The sequence below is a fragment of the Protomyctophum parallelum genome, assembly GCF_964188405.1.
Source record: "Protomyctophum parallelum genome assembly, chromosome: 20".
NCBI classification, from domain to species: domain Eukaryota; kingdom Metazoa; phylum Chordata; class Actinopteri; order Myctophiformes; family Myctophidae; genus Protomyctophum; species Protomyctophum parallelum.
In genome coordinates this window covers 34983177-35003465 of record NC_139718.1, presented here as the reverse complement: position 1 = coordinate 35003465, position 20289 = coordinate 34983177, and the positions used below count along the sequence as shown (strand labels likewise).

Genomic DNA, 20289 nt, shown 5'->3' with positions numbered 1-20289 from the left:
TTAAGATGCCTGCTAGCCCAGTGAAGCCCTCCTAATTACGGGGCCCACTCCCCAGCCACTGTCCTGTGTAGGGGGGGGGGGGGGGGGGGGTTGTTCTTCTAATGTAAGGCTTTTGATGCTCGTCACTACCGCTCAGCTCACCATGACCCGTGTGTGTGTGTCTTTACTTGACTTACTATGCATGTGCATGTGATTGAGTTTGAGAAATAGACATTTCTCTTAGCTCTCACAAGAGACATGGTTGTTTTATGCTTACACATACTTTTAGATGTAAGTTTTAATTAGGAGATGATTCAGGTTGGGGTTTAGGAGTAGTCATTTAGAGGTTAGGGTTGCAGGTATGCCTGGTTTGTGCATAGTTTGTGCACCGAAATTAGCCCATCTACAAGATCACAACGCATTGCAACGCATCGTGAGCTTGTAGACACCCCCGAGTGTGTGCGTTGCGTGTCCATGTGTACTGTACATGCATGTGTTGCATGTACTCCTCCTCCTCCTCTGCTCCCCCCTCCCCTCCTCCTCCTCCTCCGCTCCCCCCTCCTCCTCCTCCTCTCCCTCCTCCTCCGCTCCCAGCGCTTTGAAGTGGGATGAGAGCGTTCGCTGCGGAGATGGCGGGCAGCGCTGCAGGGCTGGCAGCGCTCTGCCTCGTTATGCCCCGCTAGCCGCTCTATGACACGCTCCGCTTCCTCCTCTGTCCTGTTCTCTGTGGGCTTTTAATCTGGGATGATCAGCGTTGCTCTTTGACAAAGAACAAACATCACCCTATATGCGCGCCGGAGGGCACGGACCATGCAGACCGGACTAGATCAGAGCGGTGGTTCTCAAACCTTTTCATGTTAACGACCCCCAAATGAAAATGCTTCGTGCCAGGGACCCCCCAGAAGAGAAGATTTGTGTAAAAAGAAAAGAAAAGGGGGGGGGGGAATTTAATGATCCAAACACATGATCAAAAACAGCAGTACAAGCTTTCACTGCGGCACAAAGTGAAACACTGTGAGGTTGTAGATCTCCTATTTTTGAATAGCCAACATATTAATCATTAAATAGGTCAAAGTGATTGCGATGCTGTATTAACAAAGTCAGCTGGGGACCCCCAGGAAGACTTCAAGGACCCCTGGGGGTCCCTGGACCCCACTTTAAGAACCACTGTCTTAGATTGTGCTATTATGGAGTTCTTATGTTGTTTATACTGTATTATTATTATTATTATTGTACCTTTTGCCATTGGCAGTGATTATATTGTTGTTGTCGGGCATACACTTTGTACTGTATGTGATGAGTTGTGAGCTTGTAGATCTGCAATTTGAGCAATTGTTGGTGTGAAAGTGAAAGTTGTTAAGTGTGAGTATTACTATAGTATTTTAGCAGAGCTTGTCACTAAATAATAACTAAATTGGATTCATTGGAACACAGGTTAATTTCTATTTATTTCCATTTCCTGAAATGGAATGATTTTGGACATGCAAAGTTCCCTTCCCAACCAAGATCAATGATATGTGACTGTAGTACAGCATTGGATATATATTAGAATTATGCCGCTCTACTTGTATTGTTACTGTATTTCTATCTCACCTGTGCTTGTCTTGCTTACTGTCTTTAACCACTTGAACCCTATATACTTCTTGTATAACATACTGTACACAGTGAGTCAGTGACAATAGGCGTTCTACAAGCTCAGAATGCGCCGCGATGCTTTCTGAGCAGGTGGCAAGGGAGGACTCCCTTCGTCCGCATTGGTTGATGTCGCTCAATTGTGGACGTGTTTCGGCAGAACAGCAAGTAGTGGAGGACCAACCAGGGCCCAGTATGCAAATATAGGGAGGGCGTACCAGGCTATAATATAACCAACCAGGGCCCAGTATGTGTTTGACGTAGCGGGCTGCGTCACACGCATTGCTTGTGGGTCTAACTCTAACCAATTGAGTGCGTTTGAATCTTTTTTAAACACAGAGTGTTTCCACGCAGTGATGTTAGTATGGCTACGCGAGGCTAAGTCTGGACCATGCTGTGTTTTCTGTGTCGGCTAACTGCAGTGTGTGTGTGTGTGTCGTGTCTGTCGCTGTGTTCGATCTCCTAGACTGCCGAACTAAAGGCCAGTTCAACGCCCTGTCCTATCACTTCAGAGGACGCCGGTCAGCTGACCACAGCTACACGGAGGACAAACCTGACGCCAGTGTGCAGGAGACCAGGTAACACTTGGCCTTCTGAAGGAATCTGTGTGTCGAATGTTGACGAGAGAGGCCTGCAAATAAGCCATGTTATTTCTACACTTTCTACCTGGCCCACCCGATTTGGGGCATCATGTCAATATAGGCAAAAATGGCTAAACTTTTTCAAAGCTTTAAATTGGAGGGGTTAAAGTTTTTCTAAAAACATAAATGCTATTTTTGCTATTCATTGCGAGACAAAGTATATACAGTATTTTTAAGGGACAACTTCACCCATTTTCCACCTATGTTCATATAATTGGTTCACACTAATGATCATAATCATATGGTACCATTTTTGTCTACTCTGTGTCTCAGAGGAGGGCTGTGGACAGGCCAAACAGTGACATCATCAGCTAATCGGCATCGGCTAATCCAGGCTTTCCATTTGTGCAAAGTTGACATGCTATAATAGAAGCCATTGTTCCACGCAACAATAAGAAGTAAAATAAAATACATTTAAATCTTGTTTGAAATGACCAAACCTGCCTATAACGATGAGGAGGGAATAGGCTAAAATAGTGGCATGTTATAATGAGCATTATTAGTTAGGACTGAGGAGCAATTATATGAAGTAGTCCTTGAACACATTAGGAACTGAGGCCGATTCTGAAAACGCCTTCTAAATCCTGACCTGAAGTTTAATGGTATTTTTTTTATTTTTTAAGTATTTATTCAAACATTTCAAAAATGTTATGCTGCTATATACTGTACATGGCAACAAGGACCCCAAAAGGCTTCTGGTCTTGGAGGGTAAAAACACCAGAAGGGGTTCCCGTCCTAAATGGGGGTTAACCCATTTTGACCTGAGATCAGATGTCTTCTACATCCTGACAGTTTTCTGAAAAAGCTATGTTTCTATGTCAGTCGTTCTTCGATTTTTCTAAAATAGCAGACCTACAAGCTCGTAGCGCACGCTATGAGCTTGTAGATCTGCTATTTTTCAATAGCTAAAGCATAACGTAATGCTAACACCAAAAGGGGTTCCCGCCCCAAAATGGGGGTTAATGAGAACGATCTATGGCAACTTTACATGAACGAGGACGGGCCGGGCAAAGTTACGGAGGAAGAGGAAGACGGAGAAATGGAAGAAGTGCTCATGAAATATTTGCATCACACTGGGTTCGAACTGTGAACTCTTACCTCGGATGCCACAGGCAGATGGTGAACCGGTTGCACCAAACGTCACGGCTGGTTTGCAGAGTAGGAGGAGAAGGCATGAAGAACATGCATTTGATGACGGCAGAAACAACATCTGAGACAGAGACAGTCTGAACTTTGGCAAGACATTGTGCGTGCGTGCGTGCGTGCGTGCGTGCGTGTGTGTGTGTGTGTGTGTGTGTGTGTGTGATGAAGATTGATCACTTGGTATGCAAGAAACAGATGCTGGGTTTTTTTGCTCACATGAGGGCAGAATCCAAAGTGATGTCAACAAATCAGCTTTTGAGATTTGTATTTATTTTGAAATTCCACTAAAGGATAGTCCCTCCCTTGAGTTGCAGCAAGTCGTTTTCAAGGGGGTACTCAGGGTTCACCAAGAACAATACAAGGGGGTACTCAGGGTTCACCAAGAACAATACAAGGGGGTACTCAGGGTTCACCAAGAACAATACAAGGGGGTACTCAGGGTTCACCAAGAACAATACAAGGGGGTTCTCGGGGTTCACCAAGAACAATACAAGGGGGTTCTCGGGGTTCACCAAGAACAACAATACAGCCACACAAAACAAACAATATAAGGACATACACCAAGGCTCTTCCCCATCACAAATCATTATACTCGTAACCCCAGAGGTTATTAACTCATTCATTCATTCATTCATTCATTCATTCATTCATTCATTCATTCATTCATTCATTCATTCATTCATTCATTCATTCATTCATTCATTTTGGCGCACTAAGAAGACTGAGCCACTTAAACCCTATATCGTCTCTGTCGTGGGTGGAAAGGTCATGATGTCAAACTATTATTTTTCAGGATTCAAATTATAAAATGGTAAAAGTTTTAGATGACGCTGTAGCATAATCAAGGAGATCATGGAAAGAAAAGTTAAAATATAAGTTAAAATAGGGAAATAAGACGTCTGTGCCCGACAGCGACGGTGTTTTGTGCACGTGCTCCTCCAGGGCTCTGTACCTGTTGTGTTTGTTCGTGAATCATAGCTTGGCAAAATTGACATATTGGTTGTTCAGTTTGACCCACCACCAGTATTGGAGATATGGCTTATAGAGTAATTGTCTTGCGGAAAACAGCGAGTTGAGAAAACAGGCTTGAAAGGTTCACTTCAGTGGACTCTAACCTTACACCTAGGACCTAGCTACATGTTTAAGCATTTAAGAGCATTGAAGAGTCTGTGCTATAGAGTCTGTGCCTGTGCTATTAACTCATTTTGCATAAAAAAAAGACAGTAGGCTAAAGGTGGTTGCACACCGGCCGCGTTTTTCGGAAAATCGATGGAAAAACGCAGCAAAAGATCAGAAAAACTGGCTCGGTGTTTGGGGACCTTTAGTCTTGCCGCCATGACTGTCTGTATAAAAAGGAATCACAAATGTCCCCCCCCCCCCCAGCCAGAATATGGACACTAGGGTTCATCCATGTGGGTGACCTCGCCGTTGTTTTGTTTGGTTTTGTTTTGCAGTTCAGTGGAGGAAGAGGGCACGGGAAGCCACGTGAACGTCTCCACGGCCTCCAAGCCGAGCACTGAACCGTCAGCCAGCGACTTCCATGACTTTGTCTCCGACATGCAGAAAACCATAAGAAGTTTACGAAAGCAGGTGTGTGTGTGTGTGTGTGTGTGTGTGTGTGTGTGTGTGTGTGTGTGTGTGTGTGTGTGTGTGTGTGTGTGTGTGTGTGTGTGTGTGTGTGTGTGTGTGTGTGTGTGTGTGTGTGTGTGTGTGTGTGTGTGTGTGTGTGTGTGTGTGTGTGTGTGTGTGTGTGTGTGTGTGTGTGTGAGCGAGGGGGTGTACAACTGTGTATACCGTAGTAGTAGTAGTATTTCCCCCGGGGGGAGAGCTCAACGACCAGTAAAGAACTGTGATTGTTTAGTGATGTCATCCTTGAATGAGCAACCCAAAGATAACACCTCTGTGTTTAACATTTTGTCTTTTAGTCATGTGACTTTCTTTTTTTTCTTTTCTTTTTCTTTGCCGTTTTGTGGGATTATACTAACACGCACAGCTTGCTTGTGCCAAGTTTTGTAGGACGCGAATCGCAGTCAGAGAGAGAGAGAGAGAGAGAGAGAGAGAGAGAGAATATTGTAGTGGATGTAGACTTAGTTGAATAATTGTTTCCAAGCATCTGGGTGATCTGTCCTTGTGTCTCTCTCTCTCTCTCTCTCTCTCTCTCCCTCTCCCTCTCCCTCTCCCTCTCCCTCTGCAGATTAAAAGACTTGAAACCCATCTGAGCAAAACGGACTGCACTGACTCTGAGGGCCGCGAGCGATCCAACAACGAGAGGTGGAAGAAAGACCCCTGCTCCACATGCGAATGCAAGGTATGTTACATAACGTCTCTGTCGGGCAGAAACCTCATATGTCCATATTCTAACTTTTTTTAGTTTGTTTTTAGTTTTGTTATTTAACCCTCTTATGGCTATATTTAATAGCTTACTTAATTGATCATACTGTACTACGTGTCATACAAAAATCAAGTAACAGTTTTGGCCATGTGATGTTTCCACCCGACATACACAGCATGTCTTTAACTGTAAGAGTCTATGGGTCCATTTGGTTACAATTTGTAGACTCTCTGTGTTACAAATGTGTTACAAATGGATAAATTAACAGTGGAGATCATTTTGAACAGTGCACAAACGCGCCCCATTTGCTCCACTGGTGTTCACCACCTAGTCACTAATTGCACACACAATTTTGGTGCTACACAATCCATTCTTACCTCACAGAGTGCAGTTCTCACACTTTTCTGCCCTCTAATAAACCTGAGGCATTATTTAACTTGTCCCTTGCACACCATTCTTATTTAAATTGCCTGAGCTATTTCTGTGCCAGCGGTTTAGCCACTTCAAATGCCCCCTTCTGGCTTTTGCTTGGCACAAATGCCAGTGTTTACACTTCCTTTCGCTAACTTGTTAGGGCAATTAATTGCCGCCTCCGGCGTGCGTGTGTGCGTGCGTGTGTATGTGGTGCGTGTTTGTGTGCATGCGTGCGCGCGCGCATGTCTGTCCATCCTCTGGGCCTTATCTCTCTGCCACCGGTCCAAGGCAAGCAGAGGTAAACGTGCCCACACACACACACACACACACACCAAACCTGGAGTCATTTTGAAGTGTCAATCTCCTCTTTCTGCCTTGAGCTCTGTTCCCTTCCACTTTCCCTCCATAGCAAGGACTTGGCACATCCAGGGGTCCTGTACCAACTGTACCAGGCACAGTGGAAGAGAAGAAAAATACTAATATTGTCGCTGTCAGGCAGAAACCTTTACAAAATAATTCATACCACATCATAACACAAAAGTAGCAGTTAGTCAGTTAGCAGTGGATATGCTACTTTTGAATTTGAATCCTGAAAAGTAACGGTGCGTTTTAACAGCGGGCGACAGAAAGACGAATTTTCCGCAAGTGCATTATTTGTCTGCGGGACCTGGCGACTACTGGGGATAGCAGGCCGACAGACGATAGGCACACTCGAAAAGATACAAATAATTCATCTTTTCGGGCGACATCGCCGCATGACTGCTCGGCCCGCTGTTAAAACGCACTGTAACAGTTTTGGTCTTGTGAGGTTTCCAAACCGACAGAGACGACATTCTAGCTGACTTGTGGTAATTTTACCCCCCCCTCCTCTGTGCCCTTCAGGATGCTCAAGTGACGTGCTTTGTGGAGTCTTGTCCGCCGGTTGAGTGCCAGAAGCCCACCAAGGTAAAAGGCACCTGCTGCCCGGTGTGCCTGGACCACATCACGGGCACCTCCACAGACAGCAGGCATCCAGCAGACAATCACCACGCGTAAGAAAAAGAAAAGAAAAGAAGAAAAAAAAAACCTCAGGACCCCCGCTGCCAACATGCCCAACGTGTCTGAAAACACACTCAACTCAAAAGCAGAGATCCCATAATCATGAGAGGATAAAGACTCTTCAAGGTGTGCTGCTATATGCCCACAACAAGCGGCACCCGATTGCCTCATTTTGTATTTTCGTAATGTAACCTTGCTTTTTGGGTGGGTGGGTTGTGGTGGTGGTGGGGGGGGGGGGGTGGCAGGGGGTCGCGGGAGGGGGTTGTTTTTTTTAGTTTTTTCCATTTTGAGCCCCCTCCCTTCCTCCCCCTCCCCCCACCCCCCATCCCAAGGCCCACAGCCGGAGGTCCTGGCTTGAAACCGATTTTTGGCAAAGGAGCCAAGCAATTACCACACGGATTAATTTCTGGACGGACGGACGGATGGGTGGATGAACTGATGGACTGTCAAACCTAAGGTGGATAGCGCCCTTTTCCCCTGCTTGCACAATCCCGAGCAGGGATGTGTCGCGGCCTCCTAGAAGCGCGACCGGCGCCTTACGCCCCTGTGATCACACATCAGTGACAGAATGGAGGACCAGTCGCCGCCCCACACCACGCAGGAAAGGGAAGAAATATTGAAAGGCTGCAGCCATTTTTATTGTCTCACAAAACGTTCTCAGGTTCGAGATACCGGAAGAAAAAAAAAACAAGAAAAAAAAAAAACTGGTGCTATTTCTTCTCACCCCCCTTTAATGATTTTAGTCACGAAATACAAGCCTTCAAAGTATTTTTTGTTTAACAATACACAAAGCAACCTATATACACTCTTCATTCATCTTCTTATTATGACGTTTCATGGTAAACCGCAATTGAGAGAATCTTTTTTTTTTAATTCTTTCTAAAAGACATTTTATAAATAGTTACTTCGGCTTTTAATGGTGCTCTATATCATATTTTAAATACGTTATTTCTTTTCTCCCTCTTTTTTTGTATTGACTGCTTACATATGAAGATAATGTGAAGCCCTATGAAAACTTTTGTAATGCAAAAAAAAAAAAAAGAAAAAACAATGTCTACTGAATATCACCTCTTATCTCGATGGATGACTTGTTTGTTAACTCTCATCTGGGATTAATGAACGTATCGTATGTACTGGCCTGTCCCTGAATTTGTGTAAGCAAAACGGAGTCGTGGACATGACATCCAGGCCAGCATTTACAGTGTTGTGCTCTTCTCATCCTCATTTCGCTTTCAAAAAGCATCGTCAACCCCCTTTGTTTGTTTTTTACCACTGTATCGATCAAATTCCTCTCTGTGTTTTGTCAGACTCGTCTGAAGCCAAATGTATAACTTGATAACTGCAAAAGAAATGCATAATAGCGCATGTTTATCCATGGAAATATGCATGAGTGTTGGAATTACATCAGAGTTTAGCCTTGGATACTGCTACGCAGTGGTGGAAGAAGAACTCGGATGTTTTAAGTGAAAGTAGCAACACAATATAAAAGAAAATACTCTGTTACAAGTAAAAGGCCTGTATTCCAAGAGTAAAAAGTGCAAACGTATTGGCATCAACATAATACAGGACTTGAAGTAGCCTATCAAACGTTACTCATGTTAAAACATCTTTAAAAACCTTTTTGAATGTAGCACATCTACAAGTTCACGCTGTGCTTGTAGATCGGCTATTTTTTTTATAGACTGTAAAATAGGGCTTGATTGGTTGTATGTTTTTTTGTAATAATAATTCTAAATGATTTATAAAGTAACTTGTAACAAAAAATTTCAAATAATTGTCATGGAGATAAAAAGTACAATTTTACCTCTTGAGATGTAGCGGATTGAGATGTATTTAAAAATGCAAATACTCAAGTAAAGTAAAAGTGCCACACATTTTACTTCTGTACAGCAGTGGTTCTCAAAGTTGGGTCCGGGGACCCCCCCAGGGGTCCTTGAGGAGGTTCCAGGGGGTCCCCCCAATGAGCTAAATTTGTTAATACAGCATCACATTTTAAACCCTTTATCATTTCATAATAATTATGTTGACTGTTCAAAAATAGCAGACATGTGCATCTGCTACTTTTGAACATATTTGAAAGTGTCCCTGGCAGAGAAAGAAAAAACATTTCAGATGGGCTGCGGCCAAATTTATATACATTTGGGGGTCCATGGCACAAAGAATATCAATCTGGGGGTCCATGGCACAAAGAATATCAATCTGGGGGTCCATGGCACAAAGAATATCAATCTGGGGGTCGACGGCACAAAGAATATCAATTTGGGTGAAGATGTTTGAGAACTACTGATGTTCAGTGCTTGAGTAGATGCACTTCCACCACTGTTGCTACGTCTACCACAGCAGTATTTTGACGCCTGGCCCGGAGTGAACGCTCACATGCTGCGTCCACACGGGCAGATGCAAAGATACAGTGTACCATTCATTATCAATGGAAGCCAGCGACATGAAGATGCCACGTTTGTAGCTGCTGCAAAACATACAAAGCTACAAGAAAACGTTGAGCAGCTTCAACTACAAAGCTAATACCGTATGCTGTGTAGCTTTGCATCTTTGAATATTTTGCATCGGCTCGTGTGAACGCAGCAACAGCCTTTTCTTGTATAGCGTCTCTTGGCGGCTGGAAACTTCGGATCTCCGTATTTTAACTTTGTGTGTGTGTGTTTTTTTCCATAAACGAACGGCCTACTTGATCACACACATATCCAGCGTCACACGAAAGCATCAACAGTAGCATATCTACAAGCTCAAAACGCGGTGTGAATGTAGGTCTGCTACTTTTTTTAATTGAATCCTGGAACGCACAAGTACGTTTTGGTTTTGGACATGTGAGGTTTCCACCCGACAGAGACCAAAGCTGTAGTCCGTAGACAACACTAATATTTGAAGGACTGCTGCCTTATCCATTGACTGTTTCTTTTTCTCTCTTTGTTTTGTGTCTATGCTGCTCTCATAAAGGAACCCACAGCCCTCCGACTCCAGTTTACACAAGGACACACTGGCATGCATTCCTTTGCCAAGCATTCTTTACAATCCATATTTGTTTTGTTTTGCAGTGTGTGTGTGTGTGTGTGTGTGTGTGTGACTCTTTGTTTATGTTCCCTCGGCGATGGCTGTCCTCTTCAGTGTTGGCTTCGGGGTAAGAAAGATCACCTGGCTCTGGTTTCGTTGTCCTCGTGGGAAGCCGCGTCGTCCGGGTGATGTCATTTGGCTGTGTGTGTGTGTGTGTGTGTGTGTGTGTGTGTGTGTGTGTGTGTGTGTGTGTGTGTGTGTGTGTGTGTGTGTGTGTGTGTGTGTGTGTGTGTGTGTGTGTGTGTGTGTGTGTGTGTGTGTGTGTGTGTGTGTGTGTGTGTGTGTGTGTGTGTGTGTGTGTGTGTGTGTGTGTGTGTGTGTGTGTGTGTGTGTGTGCGTGCGAAGCGCAGGCTTTTCTAGACCACTGACCCCTAATTCCACTATAATGGAAGCCATATGACTGGGGAGGAGGTGGCATATACACGGTCCATCAAAACGAAACCAGTCTCTGCTGGCCACGCCAATGCTACTGACCAATGAGATCTCATCGACCGGCGCTATACGCACATCTTGTACGTACACTGTAGTGTAGACGGCGCCACTCATTCAACCCTGCGCACAGGCGGCCCACTTAACCACTTTCAACCTGTCTTTATCGTTGCTGTCGTGCAGGAACCTCTTGTCTCCGTTATTTTACCTTTTTTGTGTTTTAACTTTTTTCGTAAATGAATGCCCATCAGCGGTCCCCAAACGTTACCGTGCACCCCCTGTTACCTCCTGACCTATATAGGTGGCCGAAAATGATACATTTTTGATGTGATTATGGCAAATAATCACAGAATGTCACTGCACTGAGAGACATGCAGCTGCTCTATACTTCTTATAACAGTGGTTTACCGGATTTTGCCGTTTGTGTTAACCATTACCGTTTTCATGTCACGCACCCCCTAAAGGGCGTTCGCGCACCACAAGGGGTACACGCACCACAGTTTGGGAACCCTTGCCATACATGGTCATACTGCAATGTAATGTGCAACGCAAGCTCAAGCTTGTAGATTTGCCATTTATTTTTTATTTTTCCTTTCCTTTCCTTTAGTTACTACTACTACTACTTTTCTTTTTTCTTTTTTTTTAATCCTCAAAAGTAAGTTTTGGATATGAGGTTTCCACCCGACAGAAACGATAATATGCGAAATATTTTAAAAAAAAGAAAAAGAAAAATCTTCCAAATGTTTGAAATCAATTTGAATTGTTTTAGTTTTTAACTTCTATTCATTTCTTTTATGCTTGAACATTTTTTGAAAAGCAGAGCGGTCAATGCATTGCAACTCGTACTCATATTTGTTGTTTTGGCCTCCCGCTGTCCCTGTCTTCCCCGTATCGTCACGTCTGTCGCATAAGGCCCCGAATAGTACACACTCCGGAATGTTCCATGTGGGCTTTCTGTGTGTGTGTGTGTGTGTGTGTGTGTGTGTGTGTGTGTGTGTGTGTGTGTGTGTATGGGGGAGGGGGGGGGGGTGGTCAGTGCTGTGTTTTATGCCGATAAATGAACTGTACACGCCGTTCCCTACATGTTGTTTTATTGTGACTGTGTGTGCGTGTGTGTGTGTGTGTGTGTGTGCGTGCGCGCGTGCGCGTGCGTCTCTGATGTACACTGTGTGTGTACATGTTTTCCCAAGGTTTGGCTTTCAAAGCACTGTGACCTCTATATTCCCCTTTACGTTCTATCGCAGTTATACATTTTATTTTATTTTCATGTTAATCCCCCCAACCCCCAAAACAAATCCCAACTGTCAATGGAATGCACTGCTCTGCAAGACTGAACATGCTTTACCTACATTGTCCTCTAAGCGAGCGGTCAATGTGGATATAAGTATCTTATCTGACATTTGTATTGTATGTTTGCCAAAGAATTGTTTGCACTGTAATGTATGCCTCTTGACAATAATAATGATAATAATAATTAAAAAGAATAATGTAAAAACGGGCCACGTTTTGAATTGCAGCCCCCCCTCGCTGATGCCTGTGTCCTCTCTGGAGATACAGTAGAGTCTACTGTACACCGTCTACTGAGTACACGGTGGACAGTAGTCACACCGTCTACTCAGTAGACGGTGTGTCTGGACAAGTGTTAATCAGTGGTAAAGTACTCACATGTTTTACTTAAGTAAAAGTATCAACGTCACAAAAACATGCAGTAGTCCTGGTCTCTAAACTGCCTCCCCCTGGCCATCTGGGGAGTCTGATGGCGTTGAAAGGAACTGGTTGGAATAACGTGTTCCTTCCACGCACTACAGTACGTCCAACCCTTAGAGTATATTTGAATAGAGACGGCACCCGGAGGAAACCCTGAGGCGAAATGGACATAGTGGCCGAATTTGGTATTGCAGCTCGGGGCCAGCGCTGTTCCGTTGACTATCATTGCGCACGGTCGTTCACGTTATTGGGCAACACGTGAACGCTGTTTCATACATGAACGCGTGCAATGATAGTCAACGGCCAGGCGCGTTCACGATTTGGCCCAATCCATCCCAGAATGCCCTCTGTTCCTACCCGGAAGGAGGAGTGAAATCGCCTCATGCGCTTTTGAGAAAGTTAATGCAAGTGGATTGGAGGAGAAATCCGGTGCCGTCTATTCATATATACTCTAAGGTCCAACCGGGGAAACTCCTGACCCCGTGTGATGTGAAAAGAGGCAGCTTGGACTCTTCATGCATAGAAGGAAGCATGAGGTCAGTCCGTCGCTCTCCCCAGGTTGGCAGAGGAAGTGTAGCGCCCAGGATTACATTAGACAATAAGACACTGGGTGAAAAGAATGAGTTACAAAAATCTTGGGATAAGAACTGGTCAGTGTTATGCAACACGGAAGTTGAAGCTGTATATTATTGGTGTTAACTCTTCACACGACCGTCGAGTAGCCTCGGTACACAGGCTTTTGGAAATCGCGGAGGCAACCGTCTGGTAACGCGAGACTACCACTGACATGATACGTCGGCAAGTGTTTTTTTTTGCCGACGCGTCAAGTTGCAGCCGCGCGAAAGCATCATTTCCATCCACCAGCAGTTTAAAAACCCGGAAGAGACGCCTGGTTTAGCCGTTTCTTGACGCTTAAGTGTGCTTTACACCCTGTGCTCACCTCTCATCTGTTGGGATGTTTGACGCTAACGAGGTGCAACGTGAAACTTTGATGCAAATATAGACAAACAGGAAGCAGCTGTGTACCGTTTGAGCAACGCTGCTTTGTTGATCAAAGATCTTAGTCATCGTTGTAAAGCTGCTTATGAATGTGCACAATTAGTCATCATGTCTGCCGTCAAATGTTTGTGTCGGTGTGTTCTCTCATGAGAGAGAACTGCTCTTCTGGTGTTCGGGCCTCCCATGTTTCTGTTGCTGCCTGTGAGGTTTGTGGCGAATTAGCGGCCGTGCTGGAATTTGTGTCTTTCAAGATTCCTAAGGCGTGAGCGAATGGAGCGTGCCCAATGGGGCCGTTAGCTCCCCTGAGGATTGATCAGTTCAGGTCCTGACGTTGAAACTTGTGACATAAAGCAGTGGAACCATAAGGTGTCCATTACTGGCTTTAATGTTTGGAATGAAACAGTGCACTGTCTGTACACACACTCTACCTCTCTCTCTCTCTCTCTCGCTCTCATTATTCCCAGTGCCGGTTCTAGGCATTTAGTGGCCCTAAGCAACATAATATTCTGTGCCCCCCCCCCCCCCCCTGCACGACACCGCCAGAAAAATCTAAATTTGCCATGAAAATGCTTCAATCTGGTGCACTTTGAGATCAAAATTAAGAGGCTAGATCTATAAAGAACTATAGGGTTCCTTCCGTCCGTGTCCCCTCCTTTTCCGTCCCCTCTCCTACAGTGAAGGGTTCCTTACGTCTGTGTCCCCTCCTTTTCCGTCCCCTCTCCTACAGTGAAGGGTTCCTTACGTCTGTGTCCCCTCCTTTTCCGTCCCCTCTCCTACAGTGAAGGGTTCCTTACGTCCGTGTCCCCTCCTTTTCCGTCCCCTCTCCTACAGTGAAGGGTTCCTTACGTCTGTGTCCCCTCCTTTTCCGTCCCCTCTCCTACAGTGAAGGGTTCCTTACGTCCGTGTCCCCTCCTTTTCCGTCCCCTCTCCTCCAGTGAAGGGTTCCTTACGTCTGTGTCCCCTCCTTTTCCGTCCCCTCTCCTACAGTGAAGGGTTCCTTACGTCTGTGTCCCCTCCTTTTCCGTCCCCTCTCCTACAGTGAAGGGTTCCTTACGTCTGTGTCCCCTCCTTTTCCGTCCCCTCTCCTACAGTGAAGGGTTCCTTCCGTCCGTGTCCCCTCCTTTTCCGTCCCCTCTCCTACAGTGAAGGGTTCCTTACGTCTGTGTCCCCTCCTTTTCCGTCCCCTCTCCTCCAGTGAAGGGTGCCTTACGTCTGTGTCCCCTCCTTTTCCGTCCCCTCTCCTCCAGTGAAGGGTGCCTTCCGTCCGCATCCCCTCCTCTTCCGTCCCCTCTACTAGTTTCTCGACCGTCGTGCTCCCAGCAGAGTGTTACCTGGCAGCTTGAGGCAGTGCGTGGAGGACGGGTCGGAGGCAATGTGGATGGAAAGTGGACCAGGAAATGAGCTTTCCAGTGGCCGAGCAGATAAAAGCACTCCTCCTCGCTCTCCCTCCACTCTGGCAGGGAAAGCCATTATCACCCCGACGACAAGGGACCTGGCTTACTGGGAGCACTGTGTGCGTATTCCCGGCATATCCCAGACATTGGAGAGGAAGGCACGCACATTTACTCTGTGTGTGCGTGCGTGCGTGTGTGCGTGTGTGCGTTAGAGCACAGTTAGAGCATGGCAGTGATGGCCGTTTTGGGGTTGGACTAAAAAAATCCCATTCTTTTTTTTTTTCCCCATCGAGATTTACCAAGCCATCCTGGCTCAAATTAGGCACAAACGATCTTGTGAGTGATATGACAATGACTGTCAAACAGCGAAACAGGGTTTTGGTACCATTTCCCTGCACCTCCAAAACCGCTCTCACATCTGCCGCACAAACAAGACTGGTTGCACCATTTGACATACAAACTCATTTCCTCTGCACCTTCCTCGTGTCCTGGAGGCTACTCTCCACAACTCTGACACACCGGGCGTTAGCAGCACACTTTTCTATTTGTTTTTATAAGTGTTAAATAGCTCTATATTCCTATATCAATCATTGTTTGTTTGTGAACAGGGGTCTGTCCAGTTGCTATGGTAACAGAAAATACCGTACATTTTCAGGTAAATATCAGGAGAGAGAACAGATTATCTCCCCTGAAAACATCAATTTGTTTTTGTTCTGTGCATGATAATCTGAGTGATGCTGTGCAATGAAGTTCATTCTGTACAATCAGACAAAAAGAAAAGCCTGTCTAGAACTCAACTCTCAGTGTGATTGATGCGAGACTTGACCACATGAACCTTATCGTCCCTATTTTGGGCATATCTAAATAGGTGAAAAAAGCCGATCTACAAACTCACAGCGCGTCACAATGTGATGTTGTGTGTTGTGAACTTATAGATCAGCTATTATTACAAAGAGATTTGGTGCAGATGGGAAAAGGAACGGGGCCAAGTATAGATCCCTGGGAGACACAGGTCAACAAAGCATATAGGGTTTAAGAGGTTAAGTACTAATTTCTATAGCCTCACGTTACACCCTTCTAACACATTCCATATCTTGAACTGTCTACGGAATAGGGAGTGGGGTTCTTATTTCTTTCAGGGGTTGGACAGCTGCATAAAGCCTGGCTGCTCTGCACGCCGCTCTCTTCCCAGTTCCCACTCTCATCACATGCTGGAATTTCATTTAGGCAATTTGGCTCTCGGCGTTGCACCTCTCACAAGCCAAGGTGGAGAATTCTTTCCCCAGCTCGCTAATGGAATGTCATTCTCATTTCCAGAGCGAGGCGGATGAATTGGGGAAGAGAAGTGCTGTGCTGTCCCGCTGGGGGAAAATAGGCTACGCGTTGCGAGACTCAAAGGAATGGAGGGGGGGATGCCTTGTCATCCTCAGTGGGAGGGAAACGTCAGGAGATGGCCTCCCACTAGCATCGCTGGCTCTCACACATGAAACCTGCAGCGTTTATAATGCAGGTGCACACACTTTTACTGTGTAAACCAGGACTGCGTTCGCTGCTGTCGAGGGATAAACCGCTTGTTCAAGAAGGCTTTGCCAGAAAACACTTCAGCTCTTTAAACAAGTCATGTACTGTAGATTCCAAAAATGCCGTTTTGACAGAATAAAGTGATCCCACTTCCGGATCTGGTTTCCCGAATTGCAAAATCTCCAGATTCTACAGTCTGGCCATTATGCTCTGCATGATGTGCTGAAAACCTCCTGCAGTTTGAGGATATCGTGGAAGATTTATGCACACCTATAGCGTGTGGATTTGTGTCCCAAGTGTAAGATGGGAGTTGGGACATGCTGAGCGGTGTGCCACATACACACTGCTCATGATGCTCAGTCTTGAATGGGAGGTGGCCGCATGGTCTCTGCAGTGAGACAACACGGACTCAAAATACCTCCATCAGTCCTCCTGATGATGACCCATGAGGTCTCCGGCATAATCCTGCCTTACTGTGGCCAGAGGAAGCTCCAGCTGACACAAACACGTGGACACCAAAGGGACAGGACATGGGTTAAAGGTAAGTCCTGTCCTACTATTTGTCACATACATTGCTGTACGCGGCGAGTCTTAACCGGCCACCCTTGTCGTCGGGAGCCACGGGTGAGTCTTAGCCGGCCACGCATGTGTCGGACAGTCGGACTGCAGCATGTCAGACTGTTAGTATGTCGGACCAACGTATGCGCCCTGTATAGTTGCCACCCTGGCGTCCCTCCCATGTGGTCTCCTTCAAGGAAGATGGGAGATCATAGCGGTCAAAAACGACATGGATTTCACTATAATGTTTGGTCTTTGTTGGCAGGGGAAAACCTTCAGTGGTAGCATTCTGCAGTTGCTGATCAACATGACCAAAGTCATCACCAGTCCACTCCTGGTTAGACAGCTTTTTGTGTGGCAACGAGCTTACTAGAGATTGAAATAAATAAATCAAACATCCATGAGTTTTAACGGCTCAGTGAGGTTTAACCAACATCGACTCGCGTAGTATCTTGTACTGTACCATAGCCACTATAGCCAGATGATCAGAGATCTCCACCAATGAGATGGATATCTCTGATCATTTGAATACGGTTTAATAATGACCATGGAGAAAATGTAAACATAATGTGAAATCTTTGTACGATAATACTATGAATATATATATTAACCACATTGAGCCTGAGATAAATAAATAAAATCATCAAAATGTCCAAATGTTCAAGTTTTTCCAATTTCTTTTTTCCTTTTATAAATGGCAGATCTACAGGCTGTTTCTGTGCATTGTTCCTGGGGAAATGGCACTTCCACAGCAGAGGTCCTCAAACTCCAGTCCTTCATTTGAGTCCCAGCTTTATTGTCACTCCAAATGTTTAAGTTACTTCTAATTAGATTTATGGCTGTAACTCAATGCCAAATGAATTGTGACATTTGACCCTCTTTCCCCTTCTGAGGAGAAGAGCGGGGTGGGGGAGCAAAATGCCAAGTTTCTTTTTTCTGGGTCTATTAACAGGCTAAACGGCATATCCTTTCACTGCAATAAAGATAAAAAAGCAGGTCCGTTAGACTAGACTCGAGGATGGAAGGTGCGTGCGTGCGTGCGTGTATCATAGTTGGATAGCTGGGGGAAGCAAGCACACAAATCTTATGAAGTAATTGTTACTGCTGCTATACAAAAGCCAAACTAATCTCATCTGTGGCTTGACTGACTACCCAGAAGACCATGGTTCACATTGCGAGTGTAATGGACCCTTACTGTGTGGGTGACGCCAAAAGTTCCTCTGTGTTCATTTACCTCTGAGAGTATACAGATGTAACCAAATGGACCCGGGAGGGTCAATTTGAGTATACTCTCAGAGTTAAAGGAACACTCGGGAGTTTGCGGTGTGGCAGACTGATCATCGCTGCCTGGCTGATTCACTGAGATGGCATGATAAGATGGCAGTGTTACTGGCTGACTTCATGACTACAGTGCATTCCTCAGTGGAGTCCAGCAGGGCCCGGTGTCAGGCCCACTACTAATCCTCTCAGATTCAGATGGAGCTCTAATTAGCTCTCTAGCTTCTAGACCTGAAATGCACAGTGGTTTTCATTGTGGGGGGGGGGAATTAAAACGGATGAGAAAAATAATGGTTAGGGATGTATACTGTATGTGAATACATGTACTAGAATCTTGCGTCTAACGCCACACTGTCCGTGTTGTTGTTTCTTCGTGCCACACGTGTGCGCCGCAGTGCGATCAGAGTGTGTGTGTCTTTGGCCACGTGTGTTTTCCGTGCTGGGCAGTTTGTGTGTTTTTTGTTGTTCCGTGTGGTTTCTCCATGAATATCGTGTGTCCGCTGCTCCGTGGTGTTGTTTCTCTGTAAACGTCGTGTGTCCACTGCTCCGTGGTGTTGTTTCTCTGTAAACGTTGTGTGTCTGCGGTCGGACCGTGCATATTCTCGGGCCAGCACATCACAGAAAGGGAAACCACAGAGTTGAAAACGCAGGGGTGCGGTCGGTGACGTATCGCGGCCACGGAGCACAGGCATAGGTGGCTGGTCCATTCATTGTCAATGGCATTTCATGTGTTAAGACAACGTTTGTGTTTAGACACACACACACACACACACACTAAAAGCTGAACTGGACATAGGAGGCCCTCAAATATAACACATTACGCCATTTTGCAATGGGGATAAGTTTATTTGGAGGTCCATGGTGGAGCCCTGTCCTAAGGGCATGCAAGCAGAATCAGAACCTGTAATACACACACACACACACACACACACACACACACACTGCAGAATGCATGCACACACATGAGCATTCCTGATCCTAACTTTTTGTGTGTGTGTTTTTAACGCCCCCTAATTGATCATACTATAGTGTCACACAAAAACATCAAAAGTATCAGATGTGCGAGCTCGAAGCACGGTGCGAAGTGACACGTTTAGAGCTCGTCGATCTGCTGTGTTTGAATTCAAAACCTGAACAGTAACAGGTTTGGACATGTGAGGTTTCCGCCCGACAGAGACGATATACACACACACACACACACACACACACACACACACACAGGCCTATATCTTGCGCCACCCCTTACAACTTATCCCTAAACCTTTTTGCCATTTTTCTTTACTATTTTGAAAAACCTTTTAAAATAGTTAAAATAGTCGATCTACAAGCTCACAACGTGTCGATGTAGATCGGCTAGTTGAACTATTTAAAAATGTTTTTCAAAATGGTAAAAAAAAAAAAAAAAAAAGCAAATAAGTTTAGGGATAAGGTGTAAGAGGGGGCACAAGATAGGGCCCATACTACTCTTAGCACACACTTCCAACGCCCGAAGCGACAGACGTACCTGTCTGCAGACCTATTAATTCATCTGCTACAGCCTTGGAACTCAGAGAACTATTTGGACTGAAGAGAACACACTTGGCTATGAATGGAAATGGTGGAAAAATAACTCAACGTTTTTACTTCAGTAAAAGTATCAATACTGCAATACAGAATTCAAAATGTACTTAAATTATGCAGAATGTGCCATTTCATGTTTATATAATATGATCTATAATAATCTTTTGAATAGCAGATCTACAAGCTCACAATGTGTCACATAGCGACGCATTGAGCTTGTAGATTTGCTATTTTCAAATAGCCAAAATGTTATGTATTGGGCTGAAGTGGTTAATGTATGTTTTGTCATAATAAAATCTACAACATAACTAGTAGTAGTAACTAAAGTTTTCAAATAAATGTAGTGGAGTAAAAGTACAATGTTTGCCTCTGAGATGTAGTGGAGTAGAAGTAAAATTACTGGAAATTGGAAATACTCATGTAAAGTCAAGTAAAAAATACCAAAAAATACTAGTATTTGGGGTGTGAGCAAAAAGTGCCTCACACAGTCATCGCCAATTAGACTTGGATTCTTCGCACAAGTCAGCAAATATGTGGATGTGAAGATTCTTTTATGAGGGGAATTCTTCTGATATGTAAACACATATCTCTTGCA

General features: G+C 45.0%; 1 protein-coding gene across 3 annotated transcripts in view; it reads left to right on the top strand.

The window, feature by feature from the left end:
• pxdn (peroxidasin) overlaps positions 1-12156 on the top strand; it is a 104336-nt gene extending 92180 nt beyond the window's left edge. Inside the window, exons 20-24 of one of the 3 annotated variants that reach the window (XM_083791817.1) lie at positions 2078-2189; positions 4850-4985; positions 5590-5703; positions 7024-10433; positions 10599-12156. In XM_083791817.1, the coding sequence (XP_083647943.1) occupies positions 2078-2189; positions 4850-4985; positions 5590-5703; positions 7024-7176 (515 nt within the window). In that variant the 3' untranslated portion in view covers positions 7177-10433; positions 10599-12156. Of the gene's footprint in view, positions 1-2077; positions 2190-4849; positions 4986-5589; positions 5704-7023; positions 10470-10598 lie in introns of all 3 variants that reach the window. The other 2 variants (XM_083791818.1, XM_083791819.1) reach the window with 2 other exon arrangements.
• The last annotated feature ends 8133 nt before the right edge of the window (positions 12157-20289 follow it).